Below are 24,090 nucleotides of genomic sequence, written 5' to 3'. Positions count from 1 at the left end.
GGAATATGCCTCATCTGTCACCAGTTACATCAGTAAATGTGTAGGCGATGTTGGCATCTCAAGGCCCAACCAGGAGCCATGGCTAAATGCTGAGATGTGCTCCCTACTGAAAGCCTGGGACGTTGCCTTCAAGTCTGGAGACAGAACACCTCTCAGAGCAAACAGGATAAACTTCATCTTAGGCATCAAGAGGGCAAAGACTGCAGACACTCAAAAAATTCAGGAACATTTGTCCGATGATGTATGTGACTGGGCTTCAAGGGCATTATTGACTATGCAAGGAAAAACAGCTTGACTGTATCAGTGACGATTCCCTCCCTGGAAGTAGACAATTTTATGCACGTTTCAAGGCATGCAACGGTACTGGCCACAAAAGTTATCCGCCCCAGGTGAGCAGCCACTGCCTGTGACAGCAGCAGACATGAAAATAACTCAGCAGAGTGTCAACTCCCATAAGACAACTGGGCCAGACATCATCTCAGGCAGAGTACTCAGGGAGTGTGCACACAAGCATAATGTCTTCACGGATATCTTTAACACTTCACTCATTCAGGTTGCTGTCCCTGCATGCTTCAGATCAGTGACCGTGATCCCTGTACTCTATAACCTTTAGAACTAAATGAGTACCACCTTGGTGACCTTGATGCTAATCATCATGAAGTGCTTTGAATATTCACCAAAATGCTTATTGACAGAACCTCTCAAAGACAAATGCCATAGCATCCATCATGCATCTGGCCCTGACACAGCTTGAAAACAAGGACAACTATGTGAGAATGCTCTTTCTGGATCTCAGACTGGCATTCAATACTACTGCCCCACAGACCTTGAACAAACTCCACCTTCTTGACTGAAATACTCTATTGTGCAACTGGGAGTTGAACTTCTTAATCAGCACATTTCAGACAGTCAGGATGCACAACCATTCCACCCTGCCCATCATCCTCAACACAAGTGCCCTCCAGAGCTGTGTGCTGAGCCCATTGCTGTACAGTCATGTCATATGACTGCACGGCCAAACACCCGAATAATCACATTGTCAAGTTCATCAATAACAGGACAATGATGGGGGCTCAAGACCAACGATGAGCTGATGGCCTACAGAGAGCAGGTAGAAGAACTGAAGGCCTGGTGACAGGCAAAACCTTTTCCTCAATGTAAACAAGAGAGAAAAGATGCCAGGAGAAACTCACTCTTCTTTGCACCAGCATCACAGCAGTGGAAACTGCAAACACTTTCAAACACCTGGGAGTGTACATCTCATACAATCTCTTGTGGCTCCAGAACACATTCAGGAAATCTCAGCAATGCCTCTACTTTCTGAGAAGGCTGAAGAGAGCAAGACTATGCACACCTCTACTACAGATATGCAGAAGAGAGTTGCATCACTGTAGGGTACAGAAACTGCACTGCAGTGAACAAGGCAGCTCTACAATGGGTAGCCAAAACTGCCCAACACATCACCGGCATTTGCTAACCTGCCGTCAAGGACACGAATACAGAAATGTGCCAGAAAAGGGCCAGTAACATCATGAAGGATCCCACCCACCCTACTCATGGACTGTTTGTCCAACCCCCAAGAGGAAGGAGATGATGTGACATCCATGCCAGGACCACCAGACTCAAAAAACATACTTTCCCCAAGCAGTTAGGCTGTTCAATAACTCTACCCACTAACCGACCCCTCCACACCTTTACGCAGAATGAGAACTGCAGAAATATCATAGTGATTGAAGGCTGCCAAACATCTCCATAGTGAAACTCAAATGCAAATAGTAAATTTATAGTCAGAAGGTTTTTTGTTATATATAGTACTTAAAGTTGTGAATGAGTGGATAATTAACTAAAATCAAACACCAGTCAAATAGACAAGTACCAAATGCTTAATCACTTAAATCCAGTTTGTTGGACAGCAGAGAGAATGATCTTCTATAGTCACCATTCTCAAACTGATCTACAATGAATTTGATACTCCACGATATCAAAGAACAGTAATGCTACAATAAAGTTTCTCTGAGGCTTGTGTCCTGTCTGATCCTAGCAAAGAAGTTGCATAGGAAAATCAGTCCATCTCTTATAATCTAGGAATTGTTCAAGGTCATTGTTGAATTCCTCTTTGATCTCATTCACTGCTTCTGTAGTTTGCATGTAGGCACTTATGATTGAATTGTGCTAATTCTGCTGAGCAAATTGAAACAGTAAGCAACATTTGCTTATGCTACATGAGTAGTTACTAAAATACTGTATTAGATTATTCTGACAGCAAAAAAGTCTCCAAGGCAAACATGCCCCTTCTGCTTCTCCTTTCTGGAGGGCAGTCATTCCTGCTCATCTCGTTCCACTCAGAGGTAGTGATAACTTGAGAATATTTTGAGCTTTAGGGCTAGAGTAACAATTCAATATTTATGTCTGTTCCTTTTGCAGTTGCCCATGAAGATCAAGATACCCCTGGTTCCAATGTTCTCCAAAAGTCAGCAAGGCAAATTACATTGAAGTTTGAATACAAATATGAAGCTTGGGGAGCCCAACACCCACTCTATATTAGTGAGTTAATGATGGATAGGATTATAGTATTGAGTACAAATCTGATTGTACCATAGTTCATGGACTGAAACAGACCAGAAGAATACGGAGATTAACGCTCAAAGCTGGTTTGTAGCTTCTCTACAACATCAGACACCATAATTTATGTAGCTAATTATTTTGAAGTTTGACTTGTCAAAGGGAGCTTGTAAATTTCAATGAAAAGGGAATTCCACTTACACCCAAATTAAATTGATTGAGTTACAAGTGGCCAGATTACTCAGAATTGATTTTCAGTTCACATCTAAAAAATCTGACAAAATGATACATTACTCTTCAACTCATTTTTAGTTAACTATACATTGGCAAATAATTTAAATATATTTATTGAATTACAGCAGAGAATACGTCCTTCCTGCCCTTTGAGCCACATCACTCAGCAATCCACGATTTAATCCGAACCTAATCACAGGACAACTTGCAATGACCAATTAACTCGCCAACTAGTAGGTCTTTGGACTGTGGGAGAAAACCGGAGCACCTGGAGAAAACCCAGGCGGTGACGGAAAGAATGTACAAACTTCATATAGGCAGCAACAGTAAAGCGTTGTGCTAACCACTATGCTACCATGCTGCTTACTAGAGACAGAAGTATAGCACAGAAACAGGCATTTTGGCCCATATATAGTCCATGCCAAAACCATTTAAACTGCCTATTCCCACTAACCTGCACTAGGATCATAGCGCCCCCCTGCAACAAATCCCTGCTATCTAAGCAGCTATGCACTTTGTTTAAGCATTGATATCCAGCTCACATGCACCACTTGTACTGGCAGCTCATTCTGCACTCTTACGATCCTGACTGAAGAAGTTTCCCCTCATGTTCTCTTTAAACTTCTCACCTTTCACTCTTAACCCATGACCTCTAAGTTTAGTCCCACCCACCCTCAGTGGAAAATGCCTGCTTGCAATTACCCTATGCATACCTCTCATAATTTTGTATAACTCTATCAAACCTCCTCTCAATCGTCTATTTTCTAAAGAATACAGTCCTAACCTATTCAATCTTTCCTTATAACTCAGATCTTCCAGACCAGGCAGCATCCTTGTAAATTTTCCCTGCACTCTTTCAACCTTGTTTACATCTTTCCTGTAAGCAGATGACCAAAGTTGTACACAATAACTTCAAATTATGCCTCAATGTCTTATACAACTTCATAACATCCCATCTCCTGTACTTACATTTATGAAGGGCAATGTGCCAAAAGGTTTCTTTATGAACCTATTTACCTGTGATGCCACTTTCAATGAATTATATACCTGCATTTACAGATCCCTTTGCTCTACCACTACTCTTGTGTCCTACTGTTCACTGAGAAAAGACCTGCCCTGGTTGGTCCTACCGAAGTGCAATACCTCAAACCTGTCTCCGTTAAATTCCATCTACTATCTTTCAGCCCATTTTTCTAACTGATGCAGATCCCTCTACAACCCATGATAATCTTTTTCACTGTCCACTACACTCCCATTCTTGGTGTCATCTGCAGATCTGCTGATCCAGTTAAGCACATTATCATCCAGATCATTGATTTAGATTACAAATAACAAAGGACCTAGCATTGATTCCTGTGGTACACAACCAGTCACAGCCCCCTGGTCAGAGAGGCAATCCTCTACCACCACTCTCAAGCCAAAGTCCCACAAAGTCAATGTCTAATCCAATTTACCTCATCCTGAATGCCGAGCGACTAAATCTTCCTGACCAGACTCCCATTTAAGACCTTGTCAAATGCTTTATTAAAGTCCATGTAGATAACATTCACTGCCTTGCCTTCACCCACTTTCCTGATAACTTCCTCAAAAAACTATCGGATTGGTTTGACATGACCTACCACACACAAAGCATGCTGGCTATCCTTAATCTATCCATGAGTCTCCAAATAGATATCTATCCAGTCCCATAGAATACCTTTCAATAACTTTCCCATAACTAATGTCAGACTCACTGGCCTACAATTTCCTTGTTTCTGCTATAAACAATGGAACAACATTGGCTATCCTCCAATCCTCTGGTACCTCTCCTGTTCCTAAGGATGCTTTAAATATTTCTGTCCAGGAATTTGTGCTCTTGTCTCCCATAGGGTCCAAGGAGCATCTTGTTAGGTCTAGGGGATTTATTCACCCTAATTTGCTTCAGGGTAGCATGCACCTTCTCTTCTGTAATCTGTACAGGGTCTATGATGCCGCTTTGCCTCACTTCTATAGACTCTGTATTCATCTCCTAAGTAAATACAGATGCAAAACAAATACATTTTAAATCTCATTTAATAAGGACTGCTTTGCCATAACTTTTCATTTTAGGATTACATGCATTCACCATATAATGTGGTAGGTGTAGATTGCTAGGTTCTAGATAAAGTACTCTGGCCAGACATAAACACACTACAATATGATATCTAAAACTTCACTTGAGATTTCAATCATCTGAGGTCATCATGGCTGCTGTCTACACAGAGCAGAGGCTAGCTGAAGCAGATTGGTCACATATCCTATAGTCCTCTTATGGTATTATAAGCTATCTTCCTTATAACAAACAAGGTTGCAATAGGGAGATGGGAAAAGGACCACTGTGACTAGATAATCATCATTAAAATATTGTGGAATCTTAATTTATATCCTGAAAGTCAAAAAGTCACAACTTAGCAGTTGCGATTTACATCTGAAGGCATTACAGGCCCAGCAAAGGAAGTATCAGAAACATAGTAATGCTTCCATATGCCTATGGTTCAGCAAAGTTATAAAAAAAAAAGCAGCACACACAAAGCGTCTATAGTGACAGCTGACTTTTCTCCAAGGTAATAAGACCATAACACAAAGGAAAAGAATTAGGTCATTCAGCTCAACCAGTCTGCTCCACCATTCCATCGTGGCTAATTCAATATCCCTCTCAACCCCATTCTGCAGCATTCTCCCAGCAACAATTGTTGCCGTTACTAATTCGGAACCTATCAACTTCTGCTCTAAATATACTCAAAAATTTAGCTTTCCCAGCTGTCTGTGGCAATGAATTCCACAGATTCACTATCCACTGACCAAAATAATTCCTCCTCATCCCTGTTCTAAATGAATGTCCCTCTATTCTGAGGCTCAGCCCCTCTAGTCCTAGACTCATCCACTACAGAAAACATCCTCTCTAACCAGGCCTTTCAATAGTCGAAAAGTTTCAATGAGATCTTCTGAACTCCACTGAACCTTCCCAGAGCCATCAAATGCTCCTCATACGTCAACTTTCATTCCAAGAATCATGAACCTCTGGACCCGCACCAACAATGCCAGCACATCGTTTCTTAGATAAGGGGCCAAAAAAAAAAAGTGCGGGCTGACTAATGGCTCAAAGCCTCAGTATTACACTCTTGCTTTTATATACTAGTCCTCTTGAAATGAATGCTAACACTGTATTTACCTTCTTTACCACTAACTCAACCTGTAAGGTAACTTTAGGGAATTCTGCACAAGGACTCCGAAGTCCCTATGCCCTTCTGATTTTTGAATTTTCTCCATTTAGAAAATAGTCTACACCTTTATTCCTTCTAACAATGTGCATGACCATACACCTCCCTACAGTATAATCCATCTGCAACTTCTTTGCCCATTCTTTCAATCCAAGTCCTTCTGCAGACTTCCTGCTTCTTTAACAATACCTGTTCCTCCACCAATCTTCGTAAATTTCCCTTTGGAAAGGTGTTCAGCAAAGGTAAATTACAATATAGAAACCAGAGCGTGGTGGTCACATTTCAAGCACTTCAAAGATCTCAGCTCATCATGAGAAGCAAATTCAAATGTGATCATGAAACTATTATAAATATCCATTCATTTTATTAAAGTCTTTTAGAAATATGCACATCAGCTTAATACTATCTGACCTACAGATCTGTGCTTGGCTCCCAAATAACATCGTATATTACCAGTTCAAAGGCCATCAAGACTAGGCAATAAATGCTTACTTTCGCAATAATGCACGATGAATGAATAAGAACCAACTCAGCAGCAGACAGAGAAATTCAACATTTAAACCATGGATTCAAGCATTCTGCCAATTTGACCTGGTTAATCAACATGAAACATACAGGAAAACTAAATCAGTTATTTGGAATTGTTTCCATGACTTCAAGAAACCTGAAAATTTAAATGACTCAACATCTAACCAGCTCTAAAGTGCTGGGCTTGGGGAAAATGGGTGGAGGAGGACAGACGCACAAGAGCAGCGAGGACAACCAAACAGCACAAAATGCTGAAGGAAGCATCTATAGAGGGAAATAAATGGTCAATGTTGTTTCGGGATGAGACCTTTCGATTGGACCTAAAACATTAATTAATCCCCTCCACAGATGCTGCCTGACCTACTGAGTTCCTCCAGCATTTTGAGTGTCTTGCTCCAGATTTCCAGTATCTGCAGAATCCCTTGTGTCTTTCTGCTTGTAATTGGAGATCTGGTCACCAGGTGTTGATACTGAGCAGTTCATGTATCAATTTCATTCTACTCCATTCAAACTTGATTCTTATGGTACAAAGGATAATGTTCAAATTAATAATTAGAGAAGAATTATTCAATAAAATAACAATAAAAAAGCACCAATAACCGATTTTGAAAACACAAAGGTATGGTGCAGGAGATAGCTTTTAAGGCTTTCATATCCATATTGACCAAAAATAGATTTAATTTCATCCCATTTTCCATACTCATAGTCCCACATGCTTTGATTCTTCAATTGCTCATTCAGGTTCGCTTTCAATGCTATGACTGTTTCTACTTCCACAACTCCTTCAGAGAACAAGTTCCAAACTTAACCATTCACTGATTTAAAAAACATCACAAATTCCCTCAAATTATCCTACTTATTAATTTAATAATTACTGCCTTTTCTGGTGAGGAAATAAGCCCTGTGGATTCTATCTGGGCCTTTAAATTTAAAAAAATCAATCTTCCCTTCATCTACTTTGTTCTGAAATAAACTTAAGGCTAGATAGTTTCTTCTCAACCTTGCATTACCAACCGTACCTGGAGCCTCTTTTGTAGCAGAGCACAGCAATAGCTAGATCAATGGTATCAGACACCAGGGGGAAAGTCTAGGCAAATGGTAGTGAAAAAAAACATTTTGGTTGCCCTGAGCAAGACTCTAGAATGATGTATTGTTTCCCTGATGTCAGGGTCAAAGGTGTGTGAGAGGATATAGGAATTCTGAAAGGAGAATGTAACCAGTCAGATGTCTTAAGTCCATACTGGTACTGATAACATAGGGAGGAAGGAAGAGAGAATGGGCCCTACATATATTAACTATGAGCAATAGGCAGAAATTTAGTAAGGACCACTGGGAGTTATAATCTGGGGATTACTCCAAGTGCACTTTAGTGAAGATAGAAATAAGAAAACACTGGATTTGAATGCGTATCTAAAGAACTGGAGTAGGAGGGAGGCTTTCAGAAACATGGATCTGATCCAAGACAGGTTGGTCCTACAGGAGGGCAGGTTGTACCTAAACAGCGGGGCACCGATATCCTTGCTGGGAAGTTTGTTACTTGGGGTGGGGTGGGTTTAAGCTGTGGAACTAGAGCAGGTGGTCACCACAGAATAATTGAGAAGATAGAGGTTGGGTCAAGAAAAAGCAAGCAGGATTAAGATAACACAGCAGGAATGATGGTCTGAAGTGTTTAAGTATAACAGGTAAGGAAGATAAGCATAGAGTCAAGGTTAGTATATGGAATTACAACATTGTAGCCTATAAACTTGATTGACAAGACAGGACAAACATCTCAATGTTTTAGGGTATAGATGTTTCCTGCATGACTGAAAGGAATGTAACAGAGGTGGGGGAGTTGATTACAGATTAGGGAGAATGGTATAGCTGCACAGAGGACATTTTGGAGAGCTCATCCAGCAAGGCCAATGCTTAGAATTCAGGAATAAGAAAGATGCAGCTATTCTGATGGAGTTACTTGACATCCTTCCAGCAGCCAGTGTGTCAGAGATGATTCGTCAAAAGACTTGCTCCTGTGCTGGACTGTTACATGTTCTACATCCTAGTGCTTTGACATCATTCTAAGAGGCCATGTGGTGACCAGGATGTATACAGTTATCTTGCTGTTTCTTAGCCAATGTTATGTGAGGTTCCACCATAATCACTTTCTGAACAGTGCCACATCAGTCCACAGTTCCACTGCTACAGCAAGGAGCACTGAAATATTATCAGAGCATCTGCCAATTTTGCCCAGGTTTTGAGTTTAAAATACTTTAATCTGAGTTGGACATTTATGTAGTTCTAAAGATTGACCTCTCAAAGCCAATCATTTACAGATCTAAGCAACACACACAAAATGCTGGTGGAACACTGCAGGCCGGGCAGCATCTATAGGGAGAAGCACTGTCGATGTCTCGGGCCCTTTGTCAGGACGAATGGTCTCGGCCCAAGACATCGACAGTGCTTCTCCCTATAGATGTTGCCTGGCCTGCTGTGTTCCACCAGCATATTGTGTGTGTTGCTTGAATTTCCAGCATCTGCAGATTTCCTCGTGTTTACATTTACAGATCTATGTCATCACTCTCTTTCATGAAGAGGAATGCAAAGTATTCATTCAAACTATAAAACTGCTAAAGGCTTGTTTGTTTTTGGTCTCTAAAAAACAATTGTTACCCTTCTCATTTTCTTTCCTTTTATTTGCTCTCAGAATATGTTTAGAATTTTCTTGTTTTTGTCTGCCAATACTTTTGCATGCAAACTTTTTTTTTACTTTAACTTTCGCCCTAGAATTTTGACAGTTTTCTGCATTGTTGAACTGTCCTGCAAAGTAATGTATGCAGGAGCGGCAGGACTGGAAGCTCAATATTCTGGGGTTCCATTGTTTTAGATGCGACAGGACAGGAGGGATTAAAGGAGGAGGGTGGCTTTAAAGTCAGGGTAAATGTTACAGCAGTGCTCAGTCAGAACAGACTAGAGAACTCATCCAGTGAGGCATTATGGGAAGAAATGAGAAATAAGAAAGGTATGACCACATTAATTAGGCTATATTACAGACCACCCAACAGTCAGAGGGATTTAAAGGAACAAATTGTAGAGACTGCAGGCTCTTGCAAGAAACACAAGGTTGTTATAGTAGGTGATTTTAACTTCCAACATATTGACTCAGGCTCCCATACTGTAAAAGGACTACATGGGATCGAGCTTGTCATATGTATTCATAAAAGTTTCCTTAATCAGTCTGTAGAAGTCTCAACGAGTGAATATGTGATACTTGATCTGCTATTAGGGAATGAGACACAACAGATGACAGAAGATTATGTAGAGGAACATTTTGCAGCTCGTGATCACAAAGCCATTAGCTTCAAAGTAAATATGGAAAAACAGGCTGATATTCTATATTGGAGAAAGGCCAAAGTTGATGGTATCAGAAATGACCTGACAAGTGTGGACTCGGACAGGCTGTTTTCCGACAAAGGCGTACTTGGTAAGAGGGAGGCCATCAAAAGTGAAATTTTGAGGATACAAAGCTTGTATGTGCCAGTCAGGATACAAGGTAAAGATAACAAATATAAGGAACCTTAGTTTTCAAGAGATATTGAGGCCCTAGTTGAGGAGAGAAAACAAAGGAGCATAGCAGGTAGGAATAAACAAGTTTAAGAAATGCAAGAGAACACTAAAAGAAATTAGGAGGACTAAAATAAGGCACAAAGTTGTCCCAGCAGACAAGGTGAAGGAGAATCCCACGGATTCTACAGGTATGTTAGGAGCAAAAGGATTGCAAAGAAACAAAATTGGTCCCCTGGAAGATCAAAATGGTAATCCATGTGTGGAGCCAAAAGAGATGGGGGAGATCTGAAATAACTTTTTTGCATCTGTGTTTACTCAGGAGACAGACACTAGTCTATAGAAGTGAGGCAAAGTGGTACCAACTTCATGGAACCTACACAGATTATACAGGTGGCGGCATTTGCTGTCCTGAGGCAAATCAGGGTGGATAAATCCCCAGGGCCTGACAAGGTGTTTCCTCAGATCCAAGTGCAGAAATTGCCAGGGTCCTCACAGAGATATTTAATTCATCCTTAGCAACAGTGGAGGTACCAGAGGATTGAAGGATAGCCAATATTGTTCTGCTGTTTAAGTTCTAAACATAAACCAGGAAATGATAGGCCAGTGAGCCTGACATTAGTTGTGGGGAAGTTATTGGAAGGTATTCCTAGGGACTGGATATATAAATATTTGGATAGACATGGACTGATTAAGAATAGTCAACATGGCTTTGTGTGTGGCAGATCACGTCTAACCAATCTTATACAGTTTTGAGGAAGTTATCAGGAAAGTGGATGAAGGCAATGAAGTGGATGTTATCCACATGGACTTTAGCAAGGCATTTGATAAGGTCCCACTTATGAGGTTCGTCAAGGTTTAGTTGCTCAGCATTCAAGATGAGGTAGTAAATTAGATTAGACATTGGCTTTGTGGGACAAGCTAGAGAGTGGTAGTAGATGGTTGCCCCTCTGACTGGAGACCTGTGACTAGTGCAGTACAACAGTGATCGGTGCAGGGCCCTTCGTTGCTTGTAATCTATCATCAATGAACTGCATGATAATGTGGTCAACTATTTCAGTAAATTTGCAGATGACACCAAGATTGGGGTTGTTATGCACAGTGAGAAATACTATCATGGGTTGCAGAGGGATCTGCATCAGCTGGAAAAATGGGCTGAAAAAGGCAAACGGAATTTAATGTAGACAAGTGCGAGGTTTTGCACTTCAGTAGGACCAACCGGGGAGGTCTTACACAGTGAATCGTAGGGCACTGAGGAGTGTGGTAGAACAAAGGCATCTGGGAATAAAGGTATTAATTCATTGAAAATGGTATCACAGGTAAATAGGGTCGTAAAGAAAGCCTTTGGCACATTGGCCTTCATAAATCAATGTACTGAGTACAGGAGATGGGATGTTATGTTGAAGCTGTATAAGATATTGATGCCTAATTTGGTGTACTGTGTGCAGTTCTGGTCATCTACCTACAGGAAAGATGCAAACAGGTTGAAAGAGTACAGAGAAAATTTACAAGGATGTTACTGGGTCTGGAGGATGCAAGTTATAAGGAAGGACTGAACAGGTTAAGATTGTATTCCTTAGAATGTAGAAGATTGAGAGATTTGATAGAGGTATGCTTCTCCGTAGATTGTCAGCTTGTCGTGGTGGAAAAGCTTGTGTGGTCCTGAGATCCTGAGAGCGATGCCGTCTGGAGCTATGCTCCTGGTAGGGTCACCCACAGCAGTAAGGTCGAGGGTGAGGTCCCTGACAAAGAACAATCCAACCAAGACCTCAACGGTGGAACAGGCGGACAAAGTTACTTCAAACTCAATGGTTGTGAAGGCAGATTAAGGCTGCAACAAATCCATCAGCTCCAATCGTCATGGTTTCCATGCCACTGGAATCAGTTGGTTGATTTCTGAAGTATTGTGTGCTTCTTGGAGTGCAACATCAAGTACACGGTAAACAAATACATGCACAGGCGTCTTTGCTCTGTGGGCCGATCAACAAAACGAAGATCATCATCCTCGACCTCGAGGGATAGCCATGACGACGACGATAGAGGTATACAAAATTATGAGGGGCATTGACAGGGTTAATGCAAGCAGGCTTTTTTCACTGAGGTTGGGTGGGACTACTACTACCTGAGGTCATTGGTTAAGGGTGAAAGGTGAGAAGTTTAAGGGGAATATGAGGGGAGACTTCTTCATTCAGAGAGTTTAGAGTGTAGAATGACCTCCAGCACAAGTGCTGCATGTGAGCAAAATTAGAACAGGCACATGGAAGTAGAGACATGGAGGGCTATGGTTTCGGTGCAGGTCAATGGAAGCATGCAGTCTAAATGGTTGCTGCATGGACTAGATTGGCCAAAGGCCCTGTTTCTGTGCTGTACTTCTCTATGACTTGGACTCTAAATTTCTCCAAACAACCTTTAGATAAAAGGTAGCCATCATTGGCAATTTCAGCCAAATACCAATTCACATTACTACATGCAACAAATCAAAATTTTATGCTTCACTTCCTCAGCTTCTTAATTTGCACTGTGAGATAGCAAACACTAGTTTATTAAGCCAGGCCAAAGCTGTTGAGAATCCGCAACAAATAACTTACAACTGTATCAAGCTGCAATCAAGATCAGCACAGTTTCTACAACGCAAGCTCCACACATAATTACATCCATATACAAAGCTTTCAACAAGGGAGAAACTGACCCTGGCTTGAAATCATACCTAACCATTTTTCCACTCAGCTGTTGACTTTTGTAATACAGTATAGATATTTCATATACAAGAATTACAAGCCTTTTTGAGAAATAGTGTTGCTTTTGAGAAAATTTACTCAGTTTCTTCTTTACAGCTCAACTCAGTGTTTATTTTTAAAACACAACCAGAACAACATCACAAAGGCAATCAACTTACCTTCACATCTCGATGAATGATATTATTGTCATGACAATAGCGTAGTGCTTCTAGTATCTGTCGCATGTAGTGACTACAAATACAAAAATAGATTAGAATACTTAAGTAGTTAAGCTGTGAATTCAAAACAAGCTGTGACTTTAAAACAGATTTCACAATTATGAAAGCTTACTTGAATATATCTGCAAAATTATACATACCAGTATCCTGAGGGAAGATTGACAGGAAACACATTTCAATGTTATTCCTCTACTCATGGATCTGTGCATCTCTAATGTATAGTTAGTGACAGTGCCAGCATTTTTCTTTCTTTCACTATGGTAAACATCTGGTCTCCGTGCAGAGAAAATTATATCTCGAGTTTTCATTATTCTGTGTCATAGGTGTGATTACTCCAATTTAGCGTACCATGCCCAAACACAATAACCACATGAAGATACACCGGAATGAAAAACTTAAATGAATGTATGTGCAAATCCAAATTTTGTGTTTTAAGTATAAATCTAGAGACAAAACAAGTGTATTAAAACTTGTTGCAGTAATTTGTTAAATGCCAACTATTACAAGATTTGCGTTATGTTTCATTTATACTAGCAACAGTAATTACGTCATTAAATATGACAAACATTAAGATCACTAATCACATCAAGAACATTAATGATCTCAATATCTTGTGCCGAAGAAAATTCTAGCAACACTACCCCAAGAAAAATTACGTACACCAAGAGCGATTTTCTATGTTAAATCCAGATAGAATTCTGCAGCCTACTTTTCCCAGGGAGCAATCGACTATGCCATTTACTAACAACTTACTAAACCCTTCACTAATAAATTCATTTTAATTCTTACCAAAGTCAGTTATGTAGATGAACATCTCTTACTCTATGTAGTGACATACTCTTACATGAATAGGTAAAATTTTCTTCTAGGTCAGGGGTTCCCAACCTGGGGTCCACAGACTCATTTAATGGTATTGGCCCATGGCATAAAAAAGGTTGGGAACCCTGTTCTAGGTTTTTAAGCTGGAAATACTTGAGCACTATTACCTTGAACCCCAGTTATTAATACTTGCCTTTTGCAAAACATTATCTTGCAAAATACATCTCTCCAAAAGTAAGTCATACTTCAAATCAAACAGTTTAAAAATATTCCACACATCAAGACAAGAGAGGTAACTCTGAATACAAAACATTTTGGCAGACCAAACACACACTGTTCAAAATAATTAAATATCTTAAAAGTCAAATAAATGAGTTAATTTTATTCTGCTAACCCCATAAGAATTTTGTCCATGATTATAAAACTCTAGTTAGGCCACATCTGGAGTATTGCATTTAATTTTTGTTATCCCGTTATTAAAAGGATGTGGAGGCTTTAGAAAGGTTGCGAAAGAGCTTTACCAGGATGCTGCCTGAGTTGGACGATGTGCTGAAAGGAAAGGCTGAGCAAACTTGGACTGATTCTCTGGAGTGGTGAAGGCTGAGGGGAGACCTAATAGAAGTTCTTAAGATTATGGGAAGCACAGAGTAGATAGAGATGCTTTTCCACATGGTAGAAATGACCATGTATTTAAGATGAGAGGGAGCAAGTTCAAAGGAGGTGAGCACGGTATTGTTTTTAAAAGCAAAGTGGTGGGTGCCTGGAATGCACTGCCAGGGGGTGATAGTAGAGGCAAATTCAAGAGATTTTCTTAAGTCTTTGATTGGTACATGAATATCCAAAAAACAAATGGGGATATTGGCATTGTGTAATCAAAAGGGATTAGCCTGGGTAGGTATTTAATTACTAATTAATTAGTTCAACACATCCTGGTCCAATGGGCCTGTTCCTGTGCTGTAATGTCCTCTGTTCCAACGTGATGGATATTCTCCTCCTGGGCCAGGAGGCCATTTCTTTTTTTTTGCAAAACTCAGCTTTCTGAACAAAGCAGCTGTCAGGTTATACAGATGCAAGTTAAACTTCAAACTATATTCTTTGTTTAGCTTCTGGTTGTAAATGGGAGTCAGTCTTCAGTTTTATAATGTAAATGGCAAGCAGTCTGAAGTTAAAAACGCTGCTTTGCAAACAAGTTCTGTCAATAGCATACTTGCTGGCATAGCACCCGTCTTATAATTTAAGCATGAAGTCTTATTGCTGAAGAGGTGCAGTATAAAACAATGGGTCTTTAGGTTGTTTCAAAACAGACAATACAAGTTAAAGTAATTAATTCAAGAAAGCTTACAGACCAGATAGAGACAATCACTAGACACATCAATAACTGATCGATTAATAAAATTGGAAGGTGTACGTACTAAGGGAATTCAGCTTAATAGCATCAATTGGGGTTACCTAGGAACTGCATCTCCAAGAAGCTTTTAGACTGCTTGTGCAAAAAGGATATCTGAGGAAATATCATGTATGTATGAAGTCACCCAAGTGGCAAAGAAACGGTATAAATGTAGAAACATAGAAGATCCACAGCACAATACAGGCCCTTCGGCCAACAAAGCTGTACCGAACATGTCCTTACCTGAGAAATTACCTAGGGTTACTCATAGCCTTCTATTTTTCTGAGCTCCATGTACCTGTCCAGGAGTCTCTTAAAAGACCCTATTGTATCCACCTCCACCGGCAGCCCATTCCACACACTCACCACTCTCTATGTAAAAAAACTCTCCCCTGATATCTCCTCTGTACCTACTTCCAAGCATCTTAAAACTGTTCCCTCTCATGCTAGCCATTTCAGGCCTGGGAAAAAGCCTCTGACTATCCACACGATTATCATCTTATACACCTCTATCAGGTCACCTCTCATCCTCCGTCACTCATAGAAATATAGAAAGTAGGTGCAGGAGTAGGCCATTCAGCCCTTTGAGCCTGCACCGCCATTCAGTATGATCATGGCTGATCATCCAACTCAGAACCCTGTACCTGCTTTCTTTCCACACCCCCTGATCCCTTTAGCCACAAGGGCCATATCTAACTCCCTCTTAAATATAGCCAATGAACTGGCCTCAACTGTTTCCTGTGGCAGAGAATTCCACAGATTCACCACTCTCTGTGTGAAGAAGTCTTTCCTTATCTCAGTCGTAAAAGGCTTCCTCTTTATCCTTAAACTATGACCCCTCGTTCTGGACTTCCCTAACAACGGAAACAATCTTCCTGCATCTAGCCAGTCCAATCTTTTTAGAATTTTATACGTTTCAATAAGATCCCCCCTCAATCTTCTAAATTCCAGCGAGTATAAGCCTAGTCAATCCAGTCTTTCTTCATATGAAAGTCCTGCCATCCCAGGAATCAATCTGGTGAACCTTCTTTGTACTCCCTCTATGGCAAGAATGTCTTTCCTCAGATTAGGGGACCAAAACTGCACACAATACTCCAGGTGTGGTCTCACCAAGGCTTTGTACAACTGCAGTAGAACCTTCCTGCTCCTGAACTCGAATCCTCTTGCTATGAATGCCAACATACCATTTGCCTTTTTCACTGCCTGCTGTACCTGCATGCCCACTTTCAATGGCTGGTGTACAATGACACCCAGGTCTCATTGCACCTCCCCTTTTCCTAATCGGCCACCATTCAGATAATCTGTTTTCCTGTTCTTGCAACCAAAGTGGATACCCTCACATTTATCCACATTAAACTGCATCTGCCATGAATTTGCCCACTCACCTAACCTATCGAGGTCACCCTGTATCCTCTTAGCATCCTCCTCACAGCTAACACCGCCGCCCAGCTTCGTGTCATCCGCAAACTTGGAGATGCTGCATTTAATTCCCTCGCCTAAATCATTAATACATGTTGTAAACAACTGGGGTCCCAGCACTGAGCCTTGCAGTACCCCACTAGTCACTCCAAGGAGAAAAGGCCAAGTTCACTCAACCTACTCTCATAAGGAATGCTCTCCAATCCAGGCAACATCCTTGTAAATCTCCTGTGCACCCTTTCTATGGTTTCCACATCCTTCCTATAGTGAGGCGACCAGAACTGAGCACAGTACTCCAAGTGGGGTCTGACCAGGGTCCTGTACAGCTGCAACATTACCTGTCTGCTCCTAAACTCAATCCCACGATTGATAAAGGCCAATGCACCATATGCATTCTTAACCACAGAGTCAACTTGCGCAGCAGCTTTGAGTGTCCAATGGACTCAGACCCCAAGACCCTCTGATCCTCCACACTGCCAAGAGTCTTACCATTAATACTATATTCTGTCATCATATCTGACCTACCAAAATGAACCACCTCACACTTATCTGGGTAGAATGCAGATTCAGTCCAGGCTTATTAGGAATGGTTAAAGAACATCAAGAAGCATGGAAGAAAACGAGGTGAAGTAGAGTCCATTCCTCTGCCTTCAATTTCTGCAACGGACGACTGGTTTGTCTGCACTGATGGTATGTCTTTTTAGCTTGTAGGAATGGTACCCGTAGTTTGGAAATCCTTTTTTTTTTAAAAAAGAAATTGTTTGTAATTTGGAATTCTTTTATCACTTAGGAGGCCCGATTTTTAAATGTGTTTTAAGAATGTAGTTTGGATTTAAACATGTTTCACTGAAAACAAATGAACTGTTTTAAATTAACACAATTCTAACACAATCCTAACCATGTCCTGATGAAGGGTCATGGCCCGAAACATCAACTGTTCATTCCTTTCCATTGATACTGCCTGGCCTGTTGAGTTCCTTCAGCACTTTGTGTGTATTGCTTGGATTTTCAGCATCTGCAAATTTTCTCCTGATGGTGTTTTAAACTACTTCATTAGTTGGAAGTACCTTCTCCTTGGCAAGGAGGAGGGACCCACCACTCAAATTGTGGGTATTGTCAGCTGAACTCGCTATGAAGAATAAACAAGGAAGTGAAATAGCTTGTGAAGATTGGGTAGCTAGAGCACAACCTCCTTTTACTGAGGGTACCCATAGCTATCGATATCAGATAGGGCATAAGTTCTTAGTTTGAGTTTAGAACTTTGTGGTCAGCAAATCCAATGGCATCATACCAAATACCTACCTGTAGAAGGGAAATCTAAAAAAATGCTAAGTATCTTTGAAACATTGAATGAACAGCATGTTCCCCATGTGTTCTTGCTTGATCAAAGTGCAAAGAACAAGTTAATTTAGTAAAATGTCTGCACTTCTCTGATGGCAACAACATCTACTACAGGGTGATGTCTGATAAACTTTACTTGACATGCGTACTTTAAAAATGTGTGTTGTTCATCAATGGAATTTAAATTATTAAAACTAATTGTTATATTACTGGACTCAAAATTCTAGGAAACAGGTTTTTCCCCCAACCATTCTTCTCTAACCTAACAGACAAAACAGATAAGGGCATGAATCCAGATTGGAATTAATATGCATACTGTCCTAGACACATACCATTCAACTGTAGTGGCTAATTACTTTTACTTCCATGATCTAAATTCATGAACACATACAATAACTTTGAGTCTGTTTTGTCTTAGACAAATTAAATATACCTGCACATATATCCAAGAAACCAAGTAGATGAGAAATCCAACAATACAGGAGATAAAGCCGACTTAGGAAGTGAATATTAGCTTAATCATTCATTACTAAACAAACAGTTAATATTGGGTAGTTTGAGAACTTCAGGTTCTCAACTATTTTTTCTTTTAAGATGATTTTAGCATTCACATTACAATGACATTCAGTGTTGAATTGAAATCCATGAATCATCAGTCACATAGCACCACTTTCTAGTGTGCCTGGAAACTATGCTTTACAATTTGGATTTCCATCCATGGCTCAGGATATCTTGTAACAATTGGCTTTAACTGAGAAATTTATTAAGTAGTAAAAGTAAGCAACAATCACAAGATGACTTATTCCAGGAATTTATCACAGCAGAAACCAACAATTTTCGTTTTCAAGCTATAATAATCATCAGTCTCACACAATACTAATTTTCTTCTTTCCACGCCATCAATTAAAATGATATTTTTCAACAAACCCCAGGATATCAGACAAATGTATGAAAACTCCAGTAAGGCCAATTTAAAAAATACTTACCAATAAATACAATCAACTGTGACTGAAGCAATATTACAGATTTGCCTGAAATATGTTCACAAGGTCTATTTGTCCCCTTTCACAGAATCAAAATGTGTAAGGTTAGTTATGTTAATTTAAGCAATACAGATTGTTATGTCTAACCAGCAATTAAATATTTCAAATCTTTTCTCCTTTGTTTTGAATTACAGAATGAAACTGGTATGAAGAACTGCAAGGAATAAAACCTTCGTAGATATAACTGAAAATGATGAAATATCTCAGACCTGCAGCTTGCTTGTGTCAGGGGTCTACTTGGAACATCTTGATTTACAATGAACATATGAGCAGATGGGCTTAACTAATTACATTTTGGAAATTTTCAGCACTGAGTCAATGAGAAGTGCAAACCTGTGTGAAGCAACTACTCTTCACAGGCATTAACTAATGGTAAAGTACTAGGGTGTGTAATGGAACAGAGGAACTGAGTACAAGCGCATCATTGAAAGCCATGTCACAGGTAGACTGGGTGGTGAAAAATACATTCTGCATGCTAGTCAGTCAGGGTATAGAGTACAGAAGTTAGGACAATTTTGCAGCTACACAGGTTGTTGGTGAGGGCATACTTGGAGTATTGTGTACAGTTTTAGACCCTGGTTTAGGAAACATGTAGTTAAACTAGACTAGAACCATAAGACACAGAAGTAAAATTAGGACATTTGGCCCAATGAATCTGCTCCACCCTTCAATCATGGCTGATCCTTTCTCCCCCCTCCTCAGCTCCACTCCCCATAACCTTTGATGTCAAGAAACATTCAAGCTCTGCTTAAATACACCCAATGATCTGGCCTCCACAGCTGCCTGTGATAACAAATTCCACAAATTTACTGCCTTCTGGCTAAATAAATTTTTCCACATATCTGTTTTAAATGGACATCCCTTCTAGCTTGAGGTTGTGCCTCTTGTCCTAGAGTCCCCCACCATGGGAAATATCCCTTCCACATCTACTCTGTCTAAACATTAGAAGAGTTTCAATGAAATCCCCGCTCATCCTAAATTCCAGTGAGTAAAGACTCAGAACTATCAAACGTTCCTCATATGACAACACTTTAATTTCTGGATTCATCCTTGTGAATCTCCTCTGAACCCTCTCCAATGCCAGCACATTTTTTCTTAGATCAGGAGCTCAAAACTGTTCACAATAGTCCAGGTGAGGCCTCCAGTGCCTTCTAAAGCTTCAGCATCACATCCCATCCCAAGTTCCATTGCACCTCAGATTTTTGGATTTTCGCCCCTTTTAGAAAATAGCTTGCACATTTATTTTTTCTGCCGAAGTGCATGACCATGCATTTTCCAACATGGTATTTCATTTGTCACTCTACTGTCCAGTGTCCCAATCTGTTCAAGTCCTTTTGCTGCCTACCCGTTTCCTCAACGCTACTCGCCCCTCCAGTCTTTATATCATCATCTGCAAACTTGGCAACAAAGGCATCTATTCCACCATCTAAATCATTGATATACAGCATAAAAAGCAGTCCCAACACCGACCCCTGCGGAACACCACTAGTAACTGGCAACCAACCAGAAAAGGATCCTTTTATACCCACTTGCTGCCTTCTACCATTCAGCCAATGCTCTAACCATGCCAATAACTTTCCTGTAATACCATGGGTTTTTAACTTAGTAAGCAGCCTCATGTGTGGCACCTTGTCCAAATACAAAACATTTAATGCATCCCCTTTATCTAATCCTACTTGTAATCTCCTCAAATTCCAATAGGTTTGTCAGGCAAGATTTTCCCCTAAGGAAACCGTGCTGACTTTGCTCTATGTTGTCCTGTGTCACCAATTACTCCATAACCTCACACTTAACAAACAACTCCAACATCTTCCTAACTACTCAGGTCAGGCTAACTGGTCTATAATTTCCTTTCTGCTGCGCCTTCCTCCTTTCTTAAAGAGTGGAGTGACATTTGCAATTTTCCAATCGTCTGGCACCATGCCAGAGTCCAGTGATTTTTGAAAGATCATTACTAATGCTCCGTAATCTCTACCGCTACCTCATTCAATCCCTGAGGTGCAGTTCATCTGACCCGGATGACTTATGTACCTTTAGGCCTTTCACCTTTTTGAGCACCTTCTCTCTCTCCCTTGTAATAGTAACTGCACTCACTTCTCTTCCCTCGCAACTTTCAACATCTGGCACATTGCTAGTGTCTTCCACAGTGAAGACTGATGCAAAATTATTCCAAGATGGCGGCGCGATGCAGCTTGCAGCGGCCACTCCAGAGCTGATTATCTGTTATTTGTGAAGTGGGGTGCTGTGCGCAATCATAATTGATTGAAAACGGACGTGGGAGCATGGAGGAACATCGGGAAATCTCCAGGAAGACCTTCTTCGTTGCTGCTGCTGCGAGGTCCAGGACTCTGCTGGGAAGAACAGGCCCCCAGTCCTCAGGGCTGCGTTGCTGATGGCCGTTGGCAGGGCTGTCTTAATACGCTCGGCAGAGGATGGTGCTCGGAGAAGCTGTGCCGGAGGGGATGGTCATCAGCTCGGAGGTTCGATGGACTCGGAGTCCGCTGTGGTCAGGTCGCTTTCGGTGTGTGCTGCGTCTGCGAGGCTGGGTTCGACAGAGCTTTCATTGTGTGCTGCATCTGTGAGGCTGAGTCGGGCGGCGTCGTGGAAGTCCATAGCGGGGGTATTCCCTTCTGCCGCCAGCGTGGGATGGCGAATCTGTCGGGACCCTGGGGACTTGTGGAAACTGTGTGGTGATTTCTTTTGAACTTATAGTCCTTTAACAACTTTGGACTATTTTTACTTTGCCCATGGTCTTTTTAAAAAAAAATCAATTATGCTATTGTTTGCACTGTTGTAACTATATGTTGTAACTATGTGGTTTTGTGCAGGTCTTGTAGCTTTAGTTTTTGGTCTTGTTTGTCTGGTGCATTTGGAGCTCCTTTCCGGGGAACGCGCTAAGACGGTAGCGTGATATTAATATGCAGCAGCCTCTCCAGACTCTGGATTGGGGATTGCCAAACATTATGTGGATTTTCTGGTGTAGTCTGTTTTGTCATATGCTTTTGTGATATCATTCTGGAGGAACTTTGTCTCATTTTTTAACTGCATTGCATTTGTGGTTTCTAAATGACAATAAACTGAATCTGGATCTGAAAATATTCATTTCGTTCATCTGCCCTCTCCTTAGACCCTGCTATTACTTCTCCAGCCTCATTTTCTAGCAGTCCTATATCCACTCTCATCTTTTTTTTAAAAACATACTTGAAAAAGCTTTTACTATCCACTTTGATATTGTTTGCTAGCTTGCTTTCATATTTCATCTTTTCCCTCCTGATGATTCTTTTAGTTGCTCTCTGTAGGGTTTTCAAAGCTTCCCAATCCTCTGTCTTCTCACTAATTTTCAATTTGTTGTATACCCTCTCTTTTACTTTTACATTCGCTTTGACTTCCCTTGTCAGCCACTGTTATACTATTTTGCTATTTGAGTATTTCTTTGTTTTTGGAACACATCTTGCACCTTCGTCATTTTTCCCCAGAAACTCACTATTACTGCTCTGCTGCCATCCCTGCCAGCATCTCTTTCCAATTTACTTGGCCAACTCCTCTCTCAAACCACTGTAACTTCCTTCACTCCACTGAAATACTGTTACATCAGAGATAACTTTCTCCCTATTAAATTTCAAGTTGAACTCAAACATATTAAACTGCCTCCTATGGGTTCTTTTATCTTAAGCTCCCCAATCACCTCTAGTTTATTACATAACACCAATTCCAGTATACCTGATCCCCTAGTACGCTCAACGACAAACTGTTCTAAAAAGTCATTTCGTAGGCATTCAACAAACTCATTCTCTCGAGATCCATTTCTAACCTAATTTTCCCAATTAACCTGCATGTTAAAATCTCCCATGACTATCATAACATTGCCCTTTTGACATGCCTTTTCTATTTCCTGTTGTAATCTGTAGTCCACATCCCAGCTACTGTTGGGAGGCCTGTATCTAACTGCCATCAGGATCCTTTTACTCTTGCTTTTCTTAACCCAACCCACAAAGATTCAACATCTTCTGATCCTATGTCACATCTTTCTACTGATTTGATACTATTCTTTATCAGCAGAGCCCCACACCACCTCCTCTGGCTACCTTCCTATCCCTCCAATACAATGTGTAACCTTGGACATTCAGCTCCCAAATACAAACATCCTACAGCCACGATACAGTGACAGCCACATCTTACCTGACAAGCTGTGTAGTGCAACGAGATCATCCGCCTTATTTCTTGTACTCTGTGCATTGAGATATAACACTGAGTACTGTATTTGTTACCTTTTATGATACTGCATCCCTAATGCAGATACTCACTCTGCTAGCATAATTATATCTGTCTGTCCTTCCTGAGAATCTAATTGCATGCTACCTTTGCTTTTTACCATCCATCCTATCCAGAGTCTCTTCACTCTGGTTCTCAACCCCATGCCAAATTAGCTTAAACCCTCTCCAACAGCTCTAACAAACCTGCCTGCGAGAATATTGATTTCTCCTTGGGTTCAAGTGCAACCTGTCACTTTTGAACAGATCAAATCTCCCCCAGAAGAGATCCCAATCATCTAAGAACCTGAAGGTCTGGCCCCTGCGACACAGTAACTTACCATATAATCCTATTTCTGCCCTCACTGGCGTGTGGTACAGATAGCAATTCAGAAATTACTACCCGGAAGGTCATGTTTCTCAGCTTTCTAGCTAGCTCCCCAAATTCATTTTTCAGGACCTCTTTGCTTTTCCTTCCTATGTCATTTGCACCAATATGTACCAAGACATCTGGCTGCCAAACTAGAAAGAATACAGAAAAGATTCATTAGGTATTTAAATCAAGTGATCCTGCCCTCAAGAAATTGAGGTACGACCACTGTAAAACTATCACAGATGCCAAAAGACAATATCAGTCCAAAATAGAGTCCTAGATCTGCCGTCAGCTGTGATAGAGCTTATATGCTAGAAAAGACTAAAACACAAATTAGGTATCATCACTGACAACAACACACCCTTTCCTGATCAGCATAACACACAAGAGAAAGATCTT

General features: G+C 40.7%; 1 protein-coding gene across 12 annotated transcripts in view; it reads right to left on the bottom strand.

Annotated features, from left to right (window-relative positions):
• Positions 1-24,090, bottom strand: part of caska (calcium/calmodulin-dependent serine protein kinase a) — a 462,337-nt gene that overhangs the window by 292,981 nt on the left and 145,266 nt on the right. For all 12 annotated transcript variants that reach the window (XM_073045522.1, XM_073045523.1, XM_073045524.1 and 9 more), the window contains exon 5: positions 13,000-13,072. In XM_073045522.1, coding sequence (XP_072901623.1) covers positions 13,000-13,072 — 73 coding nt within the window. The remainder of the gene's footprint in view (positions 1-12,999; positions 13,073-24,090) is intronic.

Source organism: Hemitrygon akajei, chromosome 5 (genome assembly GCF_048418815.1).
Source record: "Hemitrygon akajei chromosome 5, sHemAka1.3, whole genome shotgun sequence".
Lineage (NCBI taxonomy): Eukaryota > Metazoa > Chordata > Chondrichthyes > Myliobatiformes > Dasyatidae > Hemitrygon > Hemitrygon akajei.
The sequence above is the reverse complement of the archived record's forward strand: the minus strand, read 5'-3'. Positions and strand labels throughout refer to the sequence as shown.